Below are 23,867 nucleotides of genomic sequence, written 5' to 3'. Positions count from 1 at the left end.
ACCAAAATTCACTACCTTTACTCTATTTCTTTTCAAATACATATAGAGCTTTGGAAATCCATTTACACTTCTAGCTTCTTTGCTATCATATTCTATTTTCTTTCTTCTTTTTGGCATTCTCTGCTGTTCTTTATATTCTGTCCGATTACCTCACCTGCCATGCAACTATTTCTCCTTAAGTTAAATGCTTTCCCTAACTTAGTTAATTAGTCACAAATGGTGGCTCTTCCATTGGAATTGTTCTTTATAGCAGGAATATACTTACTCTGAAATATCCCTTAAATGTCTGCCATTGCTACTCGACTGGTCTATTCCCTAAGCTAGTATTTCAGTTCACTTTAGACAGATTAGCTTCCATTTCCACTTAGTTGCCATTTTCTAAATTTGAAGCAATAGTCTTAGACCCACTCTTCCAAGCTTGATTCAAAATGTAATCATACTGAGGTCATTGCTATCAGGCATGCATTTGCTATTGAGATCGCTAATTAATCTTGTCACATTACACAATCTAACTCTAGTATAACCTAATGTCTGCTAGTTCCAGAATGCTTTGCTCCAAAAATCTGAAAAGCACTCTATGATCTACCCATCAAGGCTACAATTTACATGTAGATCAAAGCCACTCATGATTATTGCTATCATTTACTTGATATTTGTTTTTGTATTCTTCGTCATATACAGGATTACTGTTACTCAAAGTGACTTCTTCCCTTATTGCTCATTTCCACCCAATCAATTCTACATTTGATTGCATCAAAACCATCCTTGATTAACAGTCCCACCTTTACCTAGCTTTCTATTCTCCTTGAATGTTATATATCCTTCAATATTCAATCCTCTCCATCACAGTAAAAGTTATTAGATTATCTTTATTTACTACAATGTGCACTACTACCTTTTATCTTTTTGTTACCTTTATAAATCTAGTCTCAACTGTTGGTGTATTCTTAGGTTCATTCTCTTTGTCCTTTCCTGTGATTTTCTGATCATCATTTCCCACATCATTATTTTACTCTCCTTTCTTTATTTCTTAACTTGCTATATCTACCTAAGCTTCATTCTTCACTCACACTGTTTATTTTATGCCCCATTTACTTCTCTAGTCATCTGAGTTAGTAGAACATTGGTTCAGGTGCAGATTATACCCATACTGCAACTTCCAATTTGCCAAGTCCCAACGCCAGAACCCACTTCACCAAAGTTGTTCAGTCACATATTCTGTTGACTCACCTTATGTGCCCTGTACTAATAAACACGTGGCTCATGAGATAATCCGAAGATTATGATATTTGAGATTTTGCTGTTCAATTTGGTGCCCAGCTCTCCATTCTATCAATGCTGAACCTTGTCTATGCCACTGCTATGTAATGGACTGCGACAGTTGGATCCTCTCCCTTCCACTCAAAGTTCCTACCCAGCCCTGAGCAGAAGTCCTGAACCCTGACAGCTGCCAGATCAGAGTTCTTGGCTACAATGAAGTTATCAATATGCCTCATTACACTGTACCCTACATTCCTTTTCTCTCCCCAACTTGAATGGCTTCTTGTACCATGGTCACCCAATCATCCTCATCTAAAGCAGCAGAAAGAACCACAAACCTTTAGGACAGTTCCAAAGGCTGAGGTTCCTGAACTCCTGACCTCTGGATCTCCTTACGTGCTTCATTCACAGTCATACTCTTTTCCCCTAACCACTGACTAAAATCAGAAGACCCTTCGCTGCCTCAAAATATTCCCAGTGACCTGTCCTCTACCTGACCTATCTGCAGTATGCTCTCCAGCTCATGAAGTCTGAGCTGAAGATGTTCAAGGCATTAACTTACTGTAGATGTGTTTGACCTTGTTCATACTGGTGTTCAGGAGCTCCCACGTGTTACAGCTGTGACACATCACCTGTCCAACCACCCTCACTGCATTTCTAAATTAACTAAAATAATTTATTTAATTATTCGCTCCCATTTTATACATTTTATTAATTCTACCACCAACTCCAGTTTGAGTGTTCCAGGAATTTAAATTCTAGGCATATATGTCAGATATTCAATTTTTTCTTCTTTAATATATTTCTTAACTCTGTGCTCATTATGCAATGAGATTCCATTCATTTCAAAAGTAAATTTTCAATTCCAAAGAGACATATTAGACATGAACCCTTAACTTCCTTTTTCTAGCCACAGATTCTGCCAGAGTTTCTCCAACACTGTTTTTATTTTAGATCCTTAGCATTCACAGTGCTTTGCTTTTAGTTAACTTCTGATTTTTTTTTTACATAAGTTAGAACCATAAAAATTTACAGATAATCTGTACTATTGCTTTATCAGATAAACTAAATCCCAACACTCTCCATAGCTTACTATATTCCTCAGTTTATTTTTATCTAGAAGCTAGTCATCCTTGCCTTTAGTGCTCCCTGTTGCATTCCATAGTCAGAGAACACTGAGCAAAGTGAATTTCACATGATTCCTTATCACTATCTCCTGAACTAGATGGAATCTTCTTTCCCAATTCACTACATTAACACCTTTCATAATTTTAATCTAATTTAAGTATGATAACCCTGACATTATCTTTCTGAAACCATGCTGTGCATACTATAACTTTAATCTTCTTCTATAATGGATACTGAAAACTCCATAAACTTCTCTTCCTGCACCTTTATCAGTGCCTTGCACAAAATTTGTTATAACCTGTGATCTTATGTAAAACCCAAAAAGCTATTGGTTTTTCTTTTAAAGCTGATGTCACTTTTGCAGGAACTTGCAAGAACTTGTATATTTAAAACTCCAGGCTTCTTTGTTCCTTCACACCTTTCGGCATCTTTCCAGAGTTCATGCTCCCAACCTTTATTTCTCTTCTTCAAATACAACCACTCACACCTCTCTATAGTAAACTACATCTGTCACTTGCCTTTCTAAAGAGTTGGGGAAATGCTGTTTCAAAGCATGCTGGAATCAGACTCAATTGTAACTGTAAAAGGGAACTGGATGTGTACTTGAAAAGAAAAAACGTGCTGCGCTACAGAGAAATATTGAAATTAAACTGGATACATCCTTCAAAATACTGATAGAGGAACAGTTGTCTGAATTGTTTTTGCTGTTTAATGCTTGTATAAGTTGCAAATCATAAAAATTCTCACCTTCCTTCCATAAATAACTTCAGAATATCCTGCTCCATGCCAGTGGAATGGCACTCCTGTCCCTGAACCTAAAAACATATGCACCACAAAAAGAAAACACTTCGTGGTTACTCCTCCATTCCATTCCAAATTATATGCAAGTCAATGAGAATGTGCTTCCTTCATAATCATTATGAATAAGCATGGTAGACACAGTATCATTATAGTAGACACAGAATATCATTAACATCATTCTCAGCAAATTTGTCTTTTAATAAAGGCTAAGACTGACACAGCAAATCATTGTCTCAAATAATTAGGCTTCTCTCAAAATTAACTCTCTCACTTTCATGCAACTAAAGAGACTCTTTCCTTGCTACATTTTATTTCAGTGACTCCTTGGTCTCCACATAACAGTGTACACAGCTAACAACTTACTCCCAGATTTTTACCGAAGACTCTCAAAGCAACCATACACCAAGTCAGCAAGAGCAGCCACAGGGAATTCATTCTTTTAATTTTACCACTCTCCCCTTGTGAAGGTTAAATCTCTCCTATATTTTCTTTTTCAGTGGCAAAGATCAGCTTTCCATTTATGCAAAATCCCAAACAAAATGACTAATGGTTAAAACTGGATTGAACTGTGCAGCAGACCATTTGATGCAAGGTTTGTAGCTCAGATTGAGGCTTAGGGTGTAGGTTTGCTCGCTGAGCTGTAGGTTTGATATCCAGACGTTTCATTACCTGGCTAGGTAACATCATCAGTGATAACCTCCAAGTGAAGCGAAGCTGTTGTCTCCTGCTTTCTATTTATATCTTTCTCCTGGATGGGGTTCCTGGGGTTTGTGGTGATGTCATTTTCCTGTTCGTTTTTCTGAGGGGTTGATAGACGGTATCCACATTCTGGATTAGTGGTGCTCGAAGAGCACAGCAGTTCAGGCAGCATCCAAGGAGCTTCGAAATCGACGTTTCGGGCAAAAGCACTTCATCAGGAATAAAGGCAGTGAGCCTGAAGCGAGGAGAGATAAGCTAGAGGAGGGTGGGGGTGGGGAGAAAGTAGCAAATAGTTCAGTGGGGGAGGAGATGAAGGTGATAGGTCTGGGAGGAGAGGGTGGAGTGGATAGGTGGAAAAGGAGATAGGCAGGTAGGACAAGTGCGGACAAGTCATGGGGACAGTGCTGAGCTGGAAGTTTGGAACTAGGGTGAGGTGGGGGAAGGGGAAATGAGGAAACTGTTGAAGTCCACATTGATGCCCTGGGGTTGAAGTGTTCCGAGGCGGAAGATGAGGCGTTCTTCCTCCAGGCGTCTGGTGGTGAGGGAGTGGCGGTGAAGGAGGCCCAGGACCTCCATGTCCTTGGCAGAGTGGGAAGGGCAGTTGAAATGTTGGGCCACGGGGCGGTGTGGTTGATTGGTGCGGGTGTCCCGGAGATGTTCCCTAAAGCGCTCTGCTAGGAGGCGCCCAGTTTCCCCAATGTAGAGGAGACCGCATCGGGAGCAACGGATACAATATATGATATTAGTGGATGTGCAAGTAAAACTTTGATGGATGTGGAAGGCTCCTTTAGGGCCATGGATAGAGGTGAGGGAGGAGGTGTGGGCGTAGGTTTTACAGTTCCTGGGGTGGGGGAGGGAAGAATAATGGAAGGCTTGGACAATCCCTCTACACCTCCATCCGCCATGACCAGGCCCTCCAAGCCCTCCGTTTTTTTTCTCTCCAGACGTCCTCAACAGTACCCTTCCACTGACACTCTCATTCGTTTGGCCGAACTGGTCCTCACCCTTAACAATTTCTCCTTTGAATCCTCCCACTTCCTCCAGACCAAAGGGGTAGCCATGGGCACATGTATGGGCCCCAGCTATGCCTGTCCCTTTGTTGACTACGTAGAGCAGTTGATCTTCCGTAATTACACCGGCACCACTCCCCACCTCTTCCTCCGCTACATTGATGACTGCATTAGTGCCACCTCGTGCTCCCGCGAGGAGGTTGAGCAATTCATCAACTTCACCAACACATTCCACCCTGACCTTAAATTTACCTGGACCATCTCTGACACCTCCCTCCCCTTCCTGGACCTCTCCATCTCCATTAATGACCACCGATTTGACAATGACATTTTTTACAAAGCCACTGACTCCCACAGCTACGTGGATTACACCTCTTCCCACCTTACCTCTTGCAGAATTGCTATCCCGTATTCCCAATTCCTCCGCCTCCGCCAGATCTGCTCCCAGGAGGACCAGTTCCACCACAGAACACACCAGATGGCCTCCTTCTTTAGAGACCGCAATTTCCCTTCCCACGTGGTTAAAGATGCCCTCCAACGCATCTCGTCCACATCCCGCACCTCCGCCCTCAGACCCCACCCCTCCAAACGTAACAAGGACAGAACGCCCCTGGTACTCACCTTCCACCCTACCAACCTTCGCATAAACCAAATCATCCGCCGACATTTCCGCCACCTCCAAACAGACCCCACCACCAGGGCTATATTTCCCTCCCCACCCCTTTCCGCCTTCCGCAAAGACCGTTCCCTCTGTGACTACGTGGTTAGGTCCACACCCCCCTACAACCCACCCTCCCATCCTGGCACTTTCCCCTGCCACCGCAGGAACTGTAAAACCTGCGCCCACACCTCCTCCCTCACCTCTATCCAAGGCCCTAAAGGAGCCTTCCACATCCATCAAAGTTTTACTTGCACATCCACTAATATCATTTATTTTATTCGTTGCTCCCGATGCGGTCTCCACTACATTGGGGAAACTGGGCGCCTCCTAGCAGAGCGCTTTATGGAACATCTCCGGGACACCCGCAAAAATCAACCACACTGCCCCGTGACCCAACATTTCAACTCCCCCTCCCACTCTGCCGAGGACATGGAGGTCCTGGGCCTCCTTCACCGCCGCTCCCTCACCACCAGACACCTGGAGGAAGAACGCCTCATCTTCCGCCTCGGAACACTTCAACCCCAGGGCATCAATGTGGACTTCAACAGTTTCCTCATTTCCCCTTCCCCCACCTCACCCTAGTTCCAAACTTCCAGCTCAGCACTGTCCCCATGACTTGTCCTGACTTGTCCTACCTGCCTATCTCCTTTTCCAACCATCCACTCCACCCTCTCCTCCCAGACCTATCACCTTCATCTCCTCCCCCACTCACACATTATACTCTATGCTGTTTCTCCCCACCCCCACCCTCCTCTAGCTTATCTCTCCACACTTCAGGCTCACTGCCTTTATTCCTGATGAAGGGCTTTTGCTTAAAACGTCGATTTCAAAGCTCCTTGGATGCTGCCTGAATTGCTGTGCTCTTCCAGCACCACTAATCCAGAATCTGGTTTCCAGCATCTGCAGTCATTGTTTTTACCACCCAGATGGTATCCACATCTATGTGCTTGTTTTGTGGCGTTGTGGTTGGAGTGCCAGGCCTCTAGGAATTCTCTGGCATGTCTTTGCTTAGCCTGTCCCAGGACAGATGTGTTGTCCCAGTTGAAATGGGTTTATTTTTCATCCATGTGTAGGGCTACGAAGGAGAGAGGGTCGTGTCTTTTTTGTGGCTAGTTGGTGTTCATGTATCCTGGTGGCTAACTTTCTTCCTGTTTTGTCCTATGTAGTGTTTGTGGCAGTCTTTGCATGGAATTTTTGTAGATGACGTTGGCTTTGTCCATGGGTTGTACACAGCCAGAAACCCTAACCACCTTACCATACATCAAAGAAGTTTCAGAAATGACAGCCAGACTACTGAGACCCCTCGGAATCCTAGTAGCACACAAACCCACCAACGCTCTCAAACAAAAAAACTAACAAACTTAAAAAAAGACCCAGTATAACCCATGGACAAAACCAACGTCATCTACAAAAATTCCATGCAAGGACTGCCACAAACACTATGTAGAACAAACAGGAGGAAAGTTAGCCACCAGGATACACGAACACCAGCAAACCACAAAAAAGACACGACCCTCTCACCCTCGTAGCCCTACACATGGATGAAAAGAAAACCCACCATTTCGACTGGGACAACACATCTATCCTGGGACAGGCTAAGCAAAGACCTGTCAGAGAATTCCTAGAGGCCTGGCACTCCAACCACAATGCCATAAACAAACACATAGATCTAGATACCATCTATCAATCCTTCAGAAAAACGAACAGGAAAATGACATCACCACAAACCCCAGGAACCCCATCCAGGACAAACATATAAATAGAAAAACAGGAGACAACAGCTTCACTTCACTTGGAGGTCGCCACTGATGATGTTACCTAGCCAGGTAATGAAATGTCTGGATATCAAACCAACAGCTCAGCGAGCAAACCTACACCCGAAGACCATTTGATCCTTGCTTCAAACCAGTCCCTCTAATATGTTCATTCAGTTATCAGCTACATGACCACTCCTGATTTCTTTGAGATTCAGCCACAGACTGAAATAAATCTACAGAACATGTTCCAATCTTGGGCACAGCCTTGCTTCAATTAAAGTTTCACTGTCAAATATATTTGGGTTTCTGCAATCAAGAAGAATGTTTTTAAAAAGATTCTGATCTCTTTTCCAACATTATCTTACTGCTTTACAGCTCCTGACTTTGTTCTTCCTATATCTAACAGCTCAGCCTCACTGTGCTTTCTCCCGTTATTGGCTCAAATTTAGTACCCATGCATCCTCTCCTTCGCTATTAGTTCAATGCCATAACTTTGCCTCACAAATTCCTGCCAGCTTCAATCTATCAGCCTCACAGCTACCTTTCATATTGATTTGGGCCTGTGACTATCAGTTTTTCCAAAATGAAGTCACAAAATAAAATTCAGATTTACTAATACATAAGACAATTTCTGCTTGCCTCAGCCAACTGTACTGGCATCAATATTAGGAGGTATGACTTGTGACTTGCACATGCCATTGAAGTGGTCTATTTGTTGATGGGTTTGTGTTATTCAAAACCGCAGTAGAGAAGCTGGAGATTCTGTCTGGCGCAGACATATGAGCAGAAAACCTATTTCCACGTTTTATGACCTTATGGACTAACCTGCGATCCCGAAACTGTAAGCCCCAGTTGTTCCAGGTAGTTGGTATGGAGGCTGGATATATGTCCTGAACAGCGAGTCCCATTCTGTAAAATTGTTATCTCCAAAGAAGTAGAATGTATCTGCTCACACAGGAAACATCGCAGAAACAACTTGTCATTGCAGATCTTCATTACCAGATATGCACTTGTCCCTCTCTAACCATATAGTCATCTTAGTGCCTTTGATTTCCCACAGTAACACTGTGCCCTTTTAAAATCATTGCAGCTACTCAACAGCAGTGGGATCACCAAGACTAGGCTACAGTACAAAGAATGACTCAACACTGTTGAGGAGTGTCCACTGACCAAACTTGAAAGCGAGCTTAAAGACTTCAAAGTACTCACTGACAAGGCTCTTGCCTGCCTGTAACTGCATATGCTAATAAAACAGATAGTGACTCACAATAAGCGGATTTGAGAAGAATTAATTTAGTCAACAATGTCATTTGTATGAAGTGTACTGAACTCGAGGTCTGCTTCTCTAAATGTGACACTGGTGAAATACAGGTTCAGTTGCACCATGCCACGTCTTCCTGATCACAGATTGGTTGCTTTGGGTAGTCCAAGTGTCTCTCCATTAAAAAAAAAGAAATTGGAGAATGGCTCAGATCAAAACTGCTCACATTTTCACTCCGAGCGATTAGAGCAGAGTGATACTGATGAAGGCTCAAATGCAGATAACAAGTCAATCATTGGCCCAACACGATACAAAATTAAAACATTTTTCCCCATTTACATCTTCATCAAAAATTTATTTATTGAGCAAATGCAAAACCCAGACAAGAACAGTTTGGTCATTCATTAAGTATAAGATGATCGCTTAGTCTGTCGGAGGGATGCTCCTTGATAAACGTGCAGTATTGCGTGTGTCTGTCTACAAGTGCTAAGGTGTTTTGTAATGAGGCTCTGGCATTGGAGGTTGGCTGCACTGCATCTTAACCACTCTCACCATGGTAATCCAAACCTTAACATTTGACAGATGGGGATTAACACAATAAATGTGAGAGTGATTCTGGTGGTTCCATTCCTTGATCCAGAGCATGTTAACTGATAGATCTTGCTCAAAAAGGTTACATCTAAAATGATTGTTAAAAGTGAGTTTTGAGGTTGGATGTTATGGTATCAGATATGAACTCTCTTATACTGATTCACTTAGTACCCTAGTTTGAATAATTCTGGAAAAGACACTGATGTAAAGTATAAAGTCGAAAATATGACCTCAATGTGCAGGAACGTGCTGTTCAAACAAAGTTCTAGGACCGCTATCTTTTCATATATTATTATTCCTCATTTGTTGTTCTCTCTTCATTCCTATTGTTATGTATGAAAGGATGCCTTTGGAATCAATAATCTTTCAATCAAAGAAAAACTCACCGCTTCCCAAAGAATCCAAAGACTGCGGCTTCATCATGTGTTCCACGTATTCTTTAAAAGGAACATCAACTGTAATGTAGATATGGTAAACTGTTTATTTGAGAGTATAGCTGGTGCTTTTGCTTGTATTTATACTGATTTTCATGACAACTGCAGATATACCCTTGATCTTCATTTTTTGTTACACTTAGAACACTATTTACATATTGGCTGGAGTGAGACAAGGAGAGAAAATAGCAGATTACATACTGCATTGCATTGGATAAATTTTTTTTTACATTTAATTCATAGTTGCTTGATGATTCACTGTTGACAAAAACACATTTTAAGCAGTCCTAATGGACCAATACATTACAGCAGACAGATATAAAGCTAAAGGCGAAAAGCAGGTGGAACCCAGGAGAAGCAGCAAAACAAAATTGTTCTTGTCGTGGTGTTTTACACATATACATCGAATAAATTCAGTAACAAAACTGTGTGTGTTCAGAAGGATATAATGCAAAAAGCGATCGCAGTAAATGGACCAGTGAGAAAGTCAGGCCATCCAGTGAGATACTGAATGGGAAGAAATGACCAACAATATTTTCAAACCTTGCAGCATCCAAGAAATGTGAAGAAGTCAAATGCTTGCACCCTGTACTGGGAAAATTAACGTATGCACTTAGTGGGAAAGGGAAGGAAGAGAAGAATACAGCATAGTACAGCTTATGAACAAAGAAGCCTTTGACATCTCAATGTACACATTTTTACACATATCCAATATGGATCTCAGTATAGGGAGCATTTGCACAAAATTTGCCCACAACACAAAAACTGAGGCTTTATCAAAGAGTGAGGTAATACATTTGGAAAAAACAATGACAGTGTGTACACTGAATGAAACTGTTGATTAGTGCGAATGAATAAAATCAAAAACAACCAAGTATTCTTTTTAAAAGTGAAGACTGATAAATCCTTCAAAAGGAATACTGGATAATGATTTGAAGCAGCAGAGAATACAAGACTTTTGGGAGACAGTGGGATATTGAGATTGGTATTAGATTGCCTTAGCAAAGAACTGACGTAAGCATGATGAACTAAGATCTAAGGATATAAAAGAAAAGGGAAATTTAAAAAAAACGTATTGAAGTAGTTCACAGAAGAAACTAAAGCATCAGGTTAGAAATTATAACTGGCCTACAAAGGGGTGTGAAATGTATTTACTAAACGTGTGTACCTTTCCGATAGGAGTAAGTGTTTGCTGTGCTCAATCTCACCAACCGATTTCCAAACTCTTGCAGGAGACTTTGCTTTGAACAGAGAGCCCGGAATTGCTGCAAGATTCAAACACATACAATGCCAGGTCGCAGAACATCTTTCAGAGGGTTTGGCACTTCACCATTTCCTGTTGTGGTGTCTGACACTAATAACAACTGTTGGCTCAGTAATGACATCCCCATATTTCGACATCACATGTGCAGTATAATGGATTGGTTTGAAAATGACTAGTAAGACTATAATTTAAAAGAGGAGTATAAATTACATCATGAACCACATGACTGAAGAAAGAGTTGAGAGATTAAAACTTGAACATGAGCTTAAATTATAGTCCTGGTATCTAGTGTACAACTAAACTTCTACTCAACAACAGACTACAATTATATGTTTCTGTTTGACACAGTAACAGTCAGCAGGTGGCTAGTATACTGGGCTGGCTTTGACTACATCTTGAGTAAATTCCAGAAAGCAAACTGTAGATCATTTTCTTGAAAACAAACCTGTCTTCAGCACTTCAGACAAGCTAAACCTGCATTGTCTTCATTGGCAGAAGAGGGAAAGGGGAGTTGCTCTTGTTTCTTTTGTTCCAGAAATCTCTCAGCTTGCTCCAGCCAACAATCATCCCTCAGCCAATGCCAACAAGAACAGATTAACTGATGATCTCATTAATATTTGAGCGAACTTCTTGAACATTAAATGACTGCCATGCTCATTACATAACTGGGATTGTTATGCAAAACCATCTCATTGTAGGTGAAGTGCTTTGAGTATTCTTAAGAGGTGCGATCTTGGTGTTATCATAGAGTCATAACGACATTTGGCACAGAAACAGATCCTTCGGTCCAACTTGTCCATGCTGACCAGATATCCCAACCCAATCTAGTTCCACCCGCCAGCACCCAGTCCATATCCCTCCAAACCCTTCCTATTCATATACCCATCCAGATGCCTTTTAAATGTTGCAATTGTACTTGCCTCCACCACTTCCTCTGGCAGCTCATTCAATATACATATCACCCTCTTGCATGAAAAGGTTGCCCCTTACGTCTCTTTTATATCTTTCCCCTCTCACCTTAAACCTATGCCTTCTAGTTCTGGACTCCCCCACCCCAGGGAATAGACTGTCTATTTATCCTATCCATGCCCCTCATGATTTTGTACACCTCTATAAGGTCACCCCTCAGCCTCCGATGCTCCAGGGAAAACAGCCCTAGCCTATTCAACCTCTCCCTATAGCTCAAATCCTCTAACTCTGGCAATATCCTTGTAAATCTTTTCTGAACCCTTTCAAGTTTCACAACATCTTTCCGATAGGAAGGAAATCAGAATTGCATGCAATATTCCAACAGTGGCCTAACCAATGTTCTGTACAGCCACAAATCCCAACTTCTGTACCTCCCAACTCCTGTAACTCAACACTATGACCAATAAAGGAAAGCATACCAAACGTCTTCTTCACCATCCTATCTACCTGTGATGCCACTTTCAAAGAGCGATGAACCTGCACTCCAGGTTGTGAGAACATACGATTTAGAAGTAAGATTAGGCCATTCAGCCTATCAAGATTGTTCTGCAATTCATTAAGATCATGGGTGAGCTGGCTGTAGCCTGCTTTTCTTCTATTCCCATAACCATTGATTCCCTTGTCTGTCAAAATCTAACTCTACCTTCATTACATTCAATAACGCAGCATTCACTATTTTCTGGGTATAAAAGAATTCCACAGAATAACCCTCAGAAGTAAATTCAAGGCCCTCTTAAAAGAAAGAACTCTTATTCTTAAAATGGTTCTTCAGAATCTTAAGATCATATATCATCCTTCAAAATTCCAAGTAGTACAGGCCCAGTCTGCCCAACCTTCCCTCATAGGATAATATCCTCATCCCAGGAATAAGTCAAGTGACATGCTTCCGAACAGCTTTAGTACAATTTTCCAAAGTGGTTACTGTTGTCTTTTTGCTCCCCTATCTAGTCTGGTTAGCATGGCAATACTGTGGTCAACATGTGTCCAGTTAGAGTCATAGAGATGAAAACAGACCCTTCGGTCCAACCCATTCATGCCGACCAGATATCCCAACCCAATCTAGTCCCACCTGCCAGCACCAGGCCCATATCCCTCCAAACCCTTCCTATTCATATACCCATCCAAATACCTTTTAAATGTTACAATTGTACCAGCCTCCACTACTTCCTCTGGCAGCTCATGCCATACCTGTACCACCCTTATTTCAATGAGATCTCCAATTTACTATTAGAGATTCTTCGGGAAATTGTATAACACACTTAACCAGCACCAGCTGAATACACTTGGCTATGGGTGTAATTATATTAAATACATTACCAGGGTGACATTTTTACTTAAAAATCTCTCAATTGCTGAGGCAAGTAATTTTACAGCAGGAATTCATAACCAGAGAATAAATCATATGAAATTCATTTCATATTCCAGACCAAAAAAAACAAGAAAAGCATTGCTTGAGTAATTTCCAAAAAGCCCTCTCCTATCAAAGAATAAATGTGCAAATCCAGTAGATAATCAGATTCCCCAAAGAGGAGATTTTCAGCCCATATACCTGGCCAAGTGCCAGAAGAACTTTGCAAATTAGCTCTCAGCTGAAATGCTACACTCAAATCTGTGCATCATTTTTTAGGGAACAGTACAAGAACTTTGAAAAGGTAGGAACATTATTTACAAAAATGGTACCAGAGATGAGGTACTTCAGCAAACTCACGTGAAACACAAGAAGCCTGGGTTGTTCTCCTTAAAGCAGTGTTGTGAGGAGATTTGATAAAATAATGAATGGTTTTAACGGAGTAAATACACAGAAACTGTGTCCAGTGGACAAAAGGATTGCAACCACAGGACACAGATTTAAGAGTGTTAGCAGAGAGACTAGAGGCAACACAAAGAAACATCTGACCTGTCACATTGTTGTGAACTGAAACATATTGCCTTAAAGATGGTGAAACTTTCATAAGAGAATTGAATAAAAATGTAATGGGAAAGAATTCACAGGTCCACGAAGAAAGAACAAAGGAGTAGGAATAATTGGTTAGCTTGAACAAAGAACATAATTGGCACAATGGGCTGAATGACCTCCTTGCACTGTATCATTCAAAGATTCTAAGTGATAAAGCATATATTCTGTTCAAAGACTCGTTTGCTTGGAAAACAAACATACATCTAGCAAACATAAATTAGAGCACTTCAAAATGCCACAACCTTGCTTTTTAATAAGTTATGTTTGAACAGAAAACTGCACATCAAAAGTCATTCACCTCATTCTGTGTGATTCCTCGGATAATCACCGGTTTAGAATATGCGTACCTGTAAAACATGGAACGCTATGTTTTATTTTAACAATTGGAACATACAAACATTTTGTCTTCATTGGCTGCCAATTGCAAGTACAGAAACATGTAAGAACTATGTTCTCACTAACAGTTTATTTTGCCAACTTGTTTATACTTATCAAATTAGTCTTCTCATCAAAGATTTATCCAATGAAGCAGCAGAAACAAGTACAACCATTTTCAAACCAACAGATCATAAAACTGAAGCACATGAAACAAGGAAATGAGAAATAGAATCACAAATCACACATGGATTCCACAAGGGCCTTACAGCCATTTAATTTATAAAAACTACTCTATTTAGTCCAAATTCTTGTTCCTGTTGGCAGCTTTGAGCATTTCTTGAATAATCACAAAGCAAACATTCACCATAACGATTTTGGCAAAAATCGCCATAAGTTAGATCAATGTGCCCCAATACTCCAGTGACAAATTTGTGTCAACATTTCCTGGAGAACTAAATGAAATGCGCCGCATTGTACAAAGCAGTAAATCAGATGAGATGTAATCATTGGGCAAGATATGGATTCTGTTGCAATGGTTTCTCAGGCTAAGCCCAACATCTATTAAGTATCATAGCAACTGTGAACAATTCTGCTACTTTCAGAAAATCCCGATTAAACTTGTATCTTAACTCCTGGTCAACAAAATGCATTATTGTGTGTGCGAACTTTTAAGTTCACGTCAACTCATGTGACAAATGGTTACAATCTCTTCCAAGGCAGCTTCTTAAGTGATTGTTGTAATAAAAACGACAAATCATTGATCAGACGTTTGCCTGGATTAGTTGAGTAAGGAGATGTGAATATATCTCATGAAGTATCAGACTACTTGCCAAGTCAACAGCTCAGCATTGATCAAGAGTAACACTTAGCTTGCAGATTAGTTAAATTGATCTCCCATAATTATATGTTAATTTGGATCAATAGGCAATGGTTTGTGTTTAGTCTATGTGGAGCTCAGTGAAGACACAGCCTCGAGGAAATAAAGGAACTTGCTTCCTCAAACACAAGTCCATAAATCAGGCTGCTGCTAGGTCTCCCACATTGTTAATGTGCAGCTAAAATAACAGTGGTGTGAAGCATAGCTTGAATACAGCAAATTTGTGATATCTGTTGGTTTCAATAAGGGTGGAATAACATTAATGGTATTGATTTTCAGAAATTGACAATTGTGCAAAAGTCCTAGGAAATTATGTACAGTAGTGAGAGTCACTCCTGACTTTCACTTCCTGATTCCATGAATCCAAGGAAAAAGCCTGGTCACAGAATTATTATCACTTTTATAGTGACTAGTTAAAAAGTGGAAGAGATTATAGCCACTTATCATAAAACTTGACCTGAAACTATAAATCCACACAAAATAGAATTATTTTTATGAATCTGGGGTTGAGGTATTTGTTTAACCAAGATCCTCAAACATAAAAAAATTATTCAGTGTTGTTGCAATACTCCCAGATATTAGGCTTAGTCTGATACAATGTTAGCAACATAATTCCTTAGATCATCTGCACAAAAATAATGGTCCATGCCAAGGATCCACCAATATTATAGCAGAGATTTTCAGTAAATTCAAATTCTAAAAGGCGGAGATGTTGGAGACGGGTGTAGTGGATTTGGCAATGGCTACGATCAGATGAGATACATTTCAAACTCCACAAGTAGAGGACTGAAGGATATGTTCAGCTCAGCTGCAAAAACATACCGGTGAACAAATTCAGAATAGGTCAAAGTGTCTCTCACTTCCACATTGCAGGGTCCGTGGTCAACCATCTGTGTGGAGTGTTCTGTCTTCCTGCAAACAGGAAGTGCAAAATGAATTTTCCAAGTTATTGTGCAAAGCATTTGGTGGGATTAACACTTAAAATCACTAAACAGATAAGACAGTTAGAAGGCTTTAACGCCATCTGGGTTTTCCTATAAAATTCCAGGCCAATTAAAACTAACACATTACCAAGATGTGCTTTGAGACACTCTCAGTCAGGACATGACTGCAAATAGTTATTTGTTTTTTCTCATTAGATAATCAAGAATTTCAAATATGATATCTGAAATGAAATCTGAACAAACTAAAATTTGGGTCACTTAAATTCACTGAAATCTTTGCATACAGCCTTTATATAATTTAACTAAAGATAATTGGAGTTTTTGAAAAAAATGTATGCGACTGTATGTATAATTTATTAAGCCTTCGGGTCTGGAATTATTTTCCCATAATCAAATCAGTTTCCTGAAATGTCAAAGGCAAGGGTCCCAAAGTACCATTATACAATCTGCCATAGCAGTACTCCATTTTTCTAGCACTGTGACTCACAGGTACTGTGGATAAAACATGTTGAAAAGTGACATTTCACAAGGGAACCAAAACAGTTTATTCCTGAAATCCAACAGACATTAGTGATAGCAAACTTCACAAACCAGTAATCACAAGAACATTTCAAATTTCTGAAATAACTTCGAGACACTGATCAAAATACACAGCAGCGAGGATTTTGCTTGGTCACAATTTCTAACTGTAAATCATTGAGAATTTTTTCTGGGGAGTTGAAAACTGATTCATAGAGTATTAAAGTTCACTCTACAACTACAACATACTAAAATAAATCTCAATAAATCCAAATATGCCTTGGTTTTGTTTATACAACACAATTTAGAGAGAAGACACAATAGTAAATTCATAAGTATAAAAAATGTTATTGTTTCTGCATGGAGGAAAAAATGGGTCTTGTGGCAGAGTGGTGGTGTTCCTGCCTTTGGCCTAGAAGGTCTGGGTTTAAGTTTCACCTGCCCCAGGGGTGTCATAGCCTATATGATCAGGCTAATTAAAAATATTTTCCTTTTACCAACATATAGAAGGGAGGGTTTTATGTAGTGACTGTGTACCTACTCAAGGGACAGAAGGTCCAGATTCAAGTCCAAACTCAGGATGCACTGGTGTTGTAACACATCCAAACATGTTTAATAAAAAAAAAATCAACATGCAGCCATGAGCTTATCTTCAAAGTCTGTGAGAAGATTTGTAGCTCGGGTGCTCGTTGTTGTGGTTCTGTTCGCCGAGCTGGGAATTGGTGTTGCAGACGTTTTGTCCCCTGTCTAGGTGACATCCTCAGTGCTTGGGAGCCTCCTGTGAAGTGCTTCTGTGATCTTTCCTCCAGCATTTATAGTGGTTTGAATCTGCCGCTTCCGGTTGTCAGTTCCAGCTGTCCGCTGCAGTGGCCGGTATATTGGGTCCGGGTCGATGTGCTTATTGATTGAATCTGTGGATGAGTGCCATGCCTCTAGGAATTCCCTGGCTGTTTTCTGTTTGGCTTGTCCTATAATAGGTAGTGTCCCAGTCGAATTCATTTTGCTTGTCATCTGCGTGTGTGGTTACTAAGGATAGCTGGTCGTGTCGTTTCGTGGCTAGTTGGTGTTCATGGATACGGATCGTTAGCTGTCTTCCTGTTTGTCCTATGCAGTGTTTTGTACAGTCCTTGCATGGGATTTTGTATACTACATTGGTTTTGCTCATACTGGGTATTGCAAGAGCATTTCCAAACTGACAGCCAGACTACTGCAACCACTAGGCCTCATAACAGCTCACAAACCAACAGCCAACAACTCACCAGAACGAAGGACCCAATACCCAGCATGAGCAAAGGCAATGTAATGTACAAAATCCCATGCAAGACTGCACAAAACACTACATAGGACAAACAGGAAGACAGCTAACGATCCGCATCCATGAAAACCAACTAGCCACGAAACGACACGACCAGCTATCCTTAGTAGCCACACACGCAGATGACAAGCAACATGAATTCGACTGGGACAACACTACTATAATAGGACAAGCCAAACAGAGAACAGCCAGGGAATTCCTAGAGGCATGGCACTCATCCACAGTTTCAATCAATAAGCACATTGACCTGGACCCAATATACCGGCCACTGCAGCGGACAGCTGGAACTGACAACTGGAAGCGGCAGATTCAAACCACTATAAATGCCGGAGGAAACAGCACAGAAGCGCTTCACAGGAGGCTCCCAAGCACTGAGAATGTCACCTAGACAGGGGACAAAACGTCTGCAACACAAATTCCCAGCTTGGCAAACAGAACCACAACAATGAGCTTATCTGTTTGGTGACTGGAATTATAATAAATTAAAATCCATTTACTAACCATTGTATGAATACTGTGCAATAACTTCATTGGGAACTGCAATAGGTGTCAATCAATTGAGACACTGGACACAAAAGTACAAAGCATCAAGCAAACTGGTGTGCTGTATGGATAAGAATCTGGTTGTAGCATGTCTTTAGCATTGAACAATCAATCGCAAAACAAACAACTGGCAACAGCTAAAGGCAGTGGTTCAATCAAGCTCTGACAACATTACAAACCCAAGTGAAGCATTCAATACTTGCTGAACCGATCATAAAAACAGATCCTGGAGATTTAGATGGCACATTCGCGGTTGGTCACTAGAGGTGTACAGCAAAAAATGCAACAGAGTAACTTTCTACTCATAGAATTGTTACAGCACAGAAAGTGGTCATTTGGCCCAAACCCTCACTGTCTCTCTTAATGAGCAATTCACAGTGTGCTGCTCATCTCCCCACAACCTTACACATTCTTGAATGCTGTGAAAATGATAACAGAAGAAAGTCTCCTGCTGAGAACTGTTTATTTTTGTTTTAAGCAGTAGCTAAATTACTATACATTCCTTACAGCCTTAACTCAGCCTCCAAGTCAAGCTTGTAGGTGCCACCTGGTGTCACCTGATGAAGGAGCAGCGCTCCAAAAACTAGTGCTTCCAAATAAACCTGTTGGACTATAACCTGGTGTTGTGTGATTTTTAACTTTGTTATATTCAAGTTCTACTCCAGAGGTTTGGGCACAAGATCATGCCCTCTCCGAGTTCATTTCACATACAAGACCAATCATCTGCAAGGTGAACCCCATTCTTGTTTATCTCCTGACCTCTCAACTTCCTTCTCAGACCCCTCACAGGCTGTAATTGTAAATTACTTCTTTTCAAAACTGCCATCATCACTTTAAACAAATCCAATGCTTCCATAAACGTCACGTAACCCAAACTTTTTCCAGCTCCAGAACTGGTCATTCTCTGCAACCACTCTGTCAGCGCTTTCTCTTTGTACAGTCTCTTGCAGATTCCCTCCCCTCTCCCCTCCAACCATTGGTAACCGGGATTTCAACAAACTAGGCGTGTTTCGGGGATTTTCTGTAAAGACAGCACCCGCCTCTCCCAAACAAAAAGATCCTCTTTAAAACCCACGTGTATTAAAACTGTTGGATAAACGCACGTTGTAAATGTATTCCCTATGTAAAAGTCTCACTGCATTTCCAGATCAAATATGAGGATGGAGATTGATGATTGGTGTTGATGCTGTGGTTGCAATATGCATAATTGGAGATGGTACAGTTAATCAAATGGTCTGATCCAGTTATGCTCTAATACTCATGAATTAATACATTAGGAGATAAAAAAACAGGAACAGGAGTAGATTTTACAGACCTTCTAGCCTGCTCTCCTATTCAGTTAGATTATGGAGACCTAAGGGACAACATTTTCACACAGAGGGTGGTGCGTGTGTGGAATGGGCTGCCAGAGGTGAAGGCTGGTACAATTACAGCATTTAAAAGGTATCTGGATGGGTATATGAATAGGAAGAGCTTGGAGGGATATGGGCCAGGTGCTGGCAGGTGGGACTAGATTGGGTTGGGATAGCTGGTTGGACCAAAGGGTCTGTTTCCGTGCTGTACGTCTCTATGACTCTCTCTTATATAGACTTTTGCTGATTCACTATTAGCCAAGATCATTGAAGGTGTCAGGACAGATAGAGCGCAGAAAGTAAGGAGTATTGTATCCTTGGCTTTATTAATAGGGACAGAGAATACAAGAGCAAAGAGGTGATATTGAACTTGCAGAAGACAATATTTTGACCTCAGCTGGACTACTGTGCACAATTTTGAATGTCACATTATAGGAAGGATGTTAACGCATCGGAGAGAGTGCAGAAGTGATTTACATAAATGGTTCCAGGGATGAGAAACTATAATTACAAGGACAGGTTTAAGAGAAGTAGGAGACAAGCATGTTAAGAGGAGATCTGATAGAAATTTTCAAAATTATAAGTGGATTATACTGGAGAGAATATAGAAGAGAATTGGTTTCTGCTTGCAAAAGGAACAGAAACGAAATGGCATAAATTTAACTTTACAGAAGAGGCAAAGGTAATAGGAGAAAGAAAAACACTTTCCCTCAGCAACTAGTTAGGGTATGGAATGCATTGCCTGGAAGCATGATGGAAGCAGGTCAAGTTGAGGAATGCATAAAGGCATTGGACGATTATTTGGATAAAAATAATGTGAAAGGGTATGGAGACAAAGTTGGAGTTTGGTAATAATACTCATTTGGAGGGCTGGTGCAGACATGGGCTAAATGGTTTGCCTCCATGCCATTATATGAATCACTTTTATATAAATACAATAAAATTAAATGGAGCAATCATCATTTCTGTTTGATACTGAATTACACCCAATGTAATTCTCTGATTTTGAAGCTTTCTGACCTAATTTGGAACTACAACTTGCACTACATAGTGTTTTTACCAAAGCTAAAGCCCAATGGCCTTCACAGGAATGCCAACAATCACAAGCTGACAAGTTACACAAGGGTATATTAGAACAGGTAACCAAAAAATACTTGAACAATGTGGTAGGCTTGTCACTATGAAGGAGGAAAGAGAGGAATAGAGGAAGGAGTGTCCAGGCAACTGAAGACTTGCCCACCAATGGCAATGCAACAAAAACCAGGAAAATACAATAAGCCAGAATTGGAGCAGTCCAAAGATCTCAAGAGTTCGATTATGAAAGTTTACAGTATATAGATTGACAGGGACAAGAGTATGCAGAGATTTGTAAACACAATAATTGGAACTTTAAATTTCCACATCCGGTTCCAGTCTGGTTCAATAAGTACTGGGCTGCTCAGGACCTAACTTGAGTTAGGATAGCTGTAACAGAGTTTGAATGAGGTCAGCTTTACGGAGGGTACACAAGACAAGAAGCTAATCAGGACAGCAATGGCATGGTTAAATTCTGAGAAAACAATAGGACTTCAGCAGTGGATGAGCTGAGGTACAGACAAAGATAAGGATGTTACAGAGGTGGGTGTGCAGTTTTGTTGATATGGAGTAGATAGTTCAGCTCAGGAGTCTGTGCCTAGGGGGTCAAAGACTGTGACGGGGCCAGGACAGTAAACATGCAGATGAAAAATAGGAAGGGGCGCTAGGAACGGTTGGTCAACTTTTTAAAATTGAGCTGTGGCTAGGAGGCCAAAGATTCTGGGTTAAAGTTCCACTGCAGGTACTTGAATACAAAAGTCTGGAGTGCCAGCCAGAAGGGCTGATGCCCAAAACGTCGATTCTCCTGTTCCTTGGATGCTGCCTGACCTGCTGCGCTTTTCCAGCAACACATTTTCAGCTCTGATCTCCAGCATCTGCAGTCCTCACCTTCTCCACAAAGGGAGTACTCCCTTTGCACTGTTACAGAGATGTTGTCTTTCAGATGAATCATAAAAAAATTAAAAAGACACTTTCTGATATTGGAAGCGGTCATAAAAGATTCCCAAGGTTTTACTTTGAAAAAAAGTGAAGCTGTCCCTAGTGTCATGACCAATTATCTTCCACCCTACCAACCTCTGTATACACCACATCATCCTCCACCATTTCCACTACCAACAAATGGACCCCACCACCAGAGATATATTTATCTCCCCACCCCTATCGGCTTTTGGTAAACACCATTCCCACTACAACTCCCTCATCGGGTCCACGCCCCCCTCCCCCTCCAACCCACCCTCCCCTCTGGACACCTTCCTGCAAAACCTGCACCCACCTCTCTCCAAGGTCCCAAAGGAGCCTTCCACATCCATCAGAGATTTACCTGCACTTCCACACGTCATTTACTGGATACATCGCTCCCGGTGCGGTCTCCTACACATTGGAGAGACATGACACCTACTCGCAAAGCACTTCAGAGAACATCTCCAGAACACCCGCATCAACCAAACCCACCGCCCCACGGGCATAAACTTCAACGACCCCTCCCAATCCACCAAAGACATGTAGGTCCTGGGCCTCCTCCATTGCCACTTCCTAACCACCCGACACCTGGAGGAAGATCACTTCATCTTCAGCCTCGGGACCTTCCAACTACACGGCATCACTGTGACTTGCACCTGTTTCCTCATTTCCCTCCCCCCCCCAATTCCAACCTTCCTACTCAGCACTGCCCTTATGACCTGTCCATCTTCCTTCCCACCTATCCATTCCACCCTCCTCTCCAACCTATCACCATTACCCATACCTTCATCCACCTATCACACTCTCAGCTACCTTCCTCCCCCCCTACCCAGCCCAACCCACCTCCCATTTATCTCACCACCCCTTGGTCCACAAGCCTCATTCCTGATGAATGGCTTCTGCCCGAAACGTCGATTCTCCTGCTTCTTGGATGCTGCGCCTTTCCAGCAACACACTCTCGACTCTGATCTGCAGCTTTCCCCCCCCCCAAACATTTGTCTCTCGTTTAACAACATTATAAAACTCTTTGACCATCCATTTATCATCAGATCAGGATGAAAATATTTAGATATGTTAAAATAAAAGCAAAGTTGAGAGGCTGGAAATCCAAAGTAAAAGAGATAATGGTGAAAAATCTCATCAGGTCTGACAGCACAGTACCTGAAGTTCTGAATTAAATCTTTGGACTCCAAAAATGTTAACTCTGCTTTCTCTCTCCACAGATGCTGTCAGACCTGGTTGAGTTTCTCCAACACTTTTACTGTGTTTATCATTTGGGGGGTGGGGAGAGAAAAAAGGCCCATGATGACCCCTCCAGGCATCTATCCATTCTAATTCCATTCTACCAGCTCTAGGCCCCGGAGAAGATCAGAGTGAGACCGTGGAAATGCGTTCCCTTACCCCCACCACCGGCCTATGCAGCACCTGGGGACAGGCGCTAAACAAATGCAACCTAACGGTACATGGGGGTTAGGATCCCCAGATCGCGCCGTCTCACCAGCCGCCATCCGCCTGCAGCCCTCCGGCGTCCCCCGCCGCCAACAACAAGAGCGCGAGCGCAGTCCGAAGCTCCATGCCTTGGCGTCGAGCCCCGTACAACCGCCTCTGCCGCCGCCGCCGCCAACGGCTGCACGCCGGCCGCGGCACGCTGACGTCAGGGTGGACGCAGGCGGACGTGAACGCAGAGCATCACGGGATCTGTAGTTCTCTCCCTGTCCATCGGCCTACGGTTCCCATCGCGCACCACGCGTCGCAGGGCTTCATGGGACGGTAGTCCATCCACCTTGTCCTCCAGGTTAGCTCAGGCCTCCAAGTCGTCTTAGGGTCATAGAGATGTACAGCATGGAAACAGACCCTTCAGTCGAACCTGTCCATGCCGACCAGATATCCCAACCCAATCTAGTCCTGCCTGCCAGCACCCGGCCCATTTCCCTGCAAACCCTTCCTATTCATATACCCATCCAAATGCACCTTCTCACAGTCCAAAGATGTACAGGTCAGGTGAATTGGCCATGCTAAATTACCCGTAGTGTTAGGTTAGGGGTATGGGTGGGTTGAGCTTCGGCGGGTCGGTGTGGACTTGTTGGGCCGAAGGGCCTGTTTCCACACTGTA

At 41.9% G+C, this 23,867-nt stretch overlaps 1 protein-coding gene across 3 annotated transcripts in view; it reads right to left on the bottom strand.

The window, feature by feature from the left end:
• jmjd8 (jumonji domain containing 8) overlaps positions 1–23,391 on the bottom strand; it is a 29,225-nt gene extending 5,834 nt beyond the window's left edge. Inside the window, exons 1-8 of one of the 3 annotated variants that reach the window (XM_072560053.1) lie at positions 23,253–23,363; positions 22,068–22,165; positions 15,908–15,959; positions 14,091–14,139; positions 10,771–10,867; positions 9,555–9,623; positions 8,142–8,261; positions 3,136–3,203 (exon numbers count right to left, since the gene is read on the bottom strand). In XM_072560053.1, the coding sequence (XP_072416154.1) occupies positions 3,136–3,203; positions 8,142–8,261; positions 9,555–9,623; positions 10,771–10,867; positions 14,091–14,139; positions 15,908–15,959; positions 22,068–22,134 (522 nt within the window). In that variant the 5' untranslated portion in view covers positions 22,135–22,165; positions 23,253–23,363. Of the gene's footprint in view, positions 1–3,135; positions 3,204–8,141; positions 8,262–9,554; positions 9,624–10,770; positions 10,868–14,090; positions 14,140–15,869; positions 15,960–22,067; positions 22,166–23,252 lie in introns of those variants that run through there. The other 2 variants (XM_072560054.1, XM_072560056.1) reach the window with 2 other exon arrangements.
• Between the last annotated feature and the right edge of the window lie 476 nt (positions 23,392–23,867).

The sequence above is a fragment of the Chiloscyllium punctatum genome, chromosome 40, assembly GCF_047496795.1.
Source record: "Chiloscyllium punctatum isolate Juve2018m chromosome 40, sChiPun1.3, whole genome shotgun sequence".
NCBI classification, from domain to species: Eukaryota; Metazoa; Chordata; class Chondrichthyes; order Orectolobiformes; family Hemiscylliidae; genus Chiloscyllium; species Chiloscyllium punctatum.
This window is presented reverse-complemented; position numbering and strand designations above follow the sequence as displayed.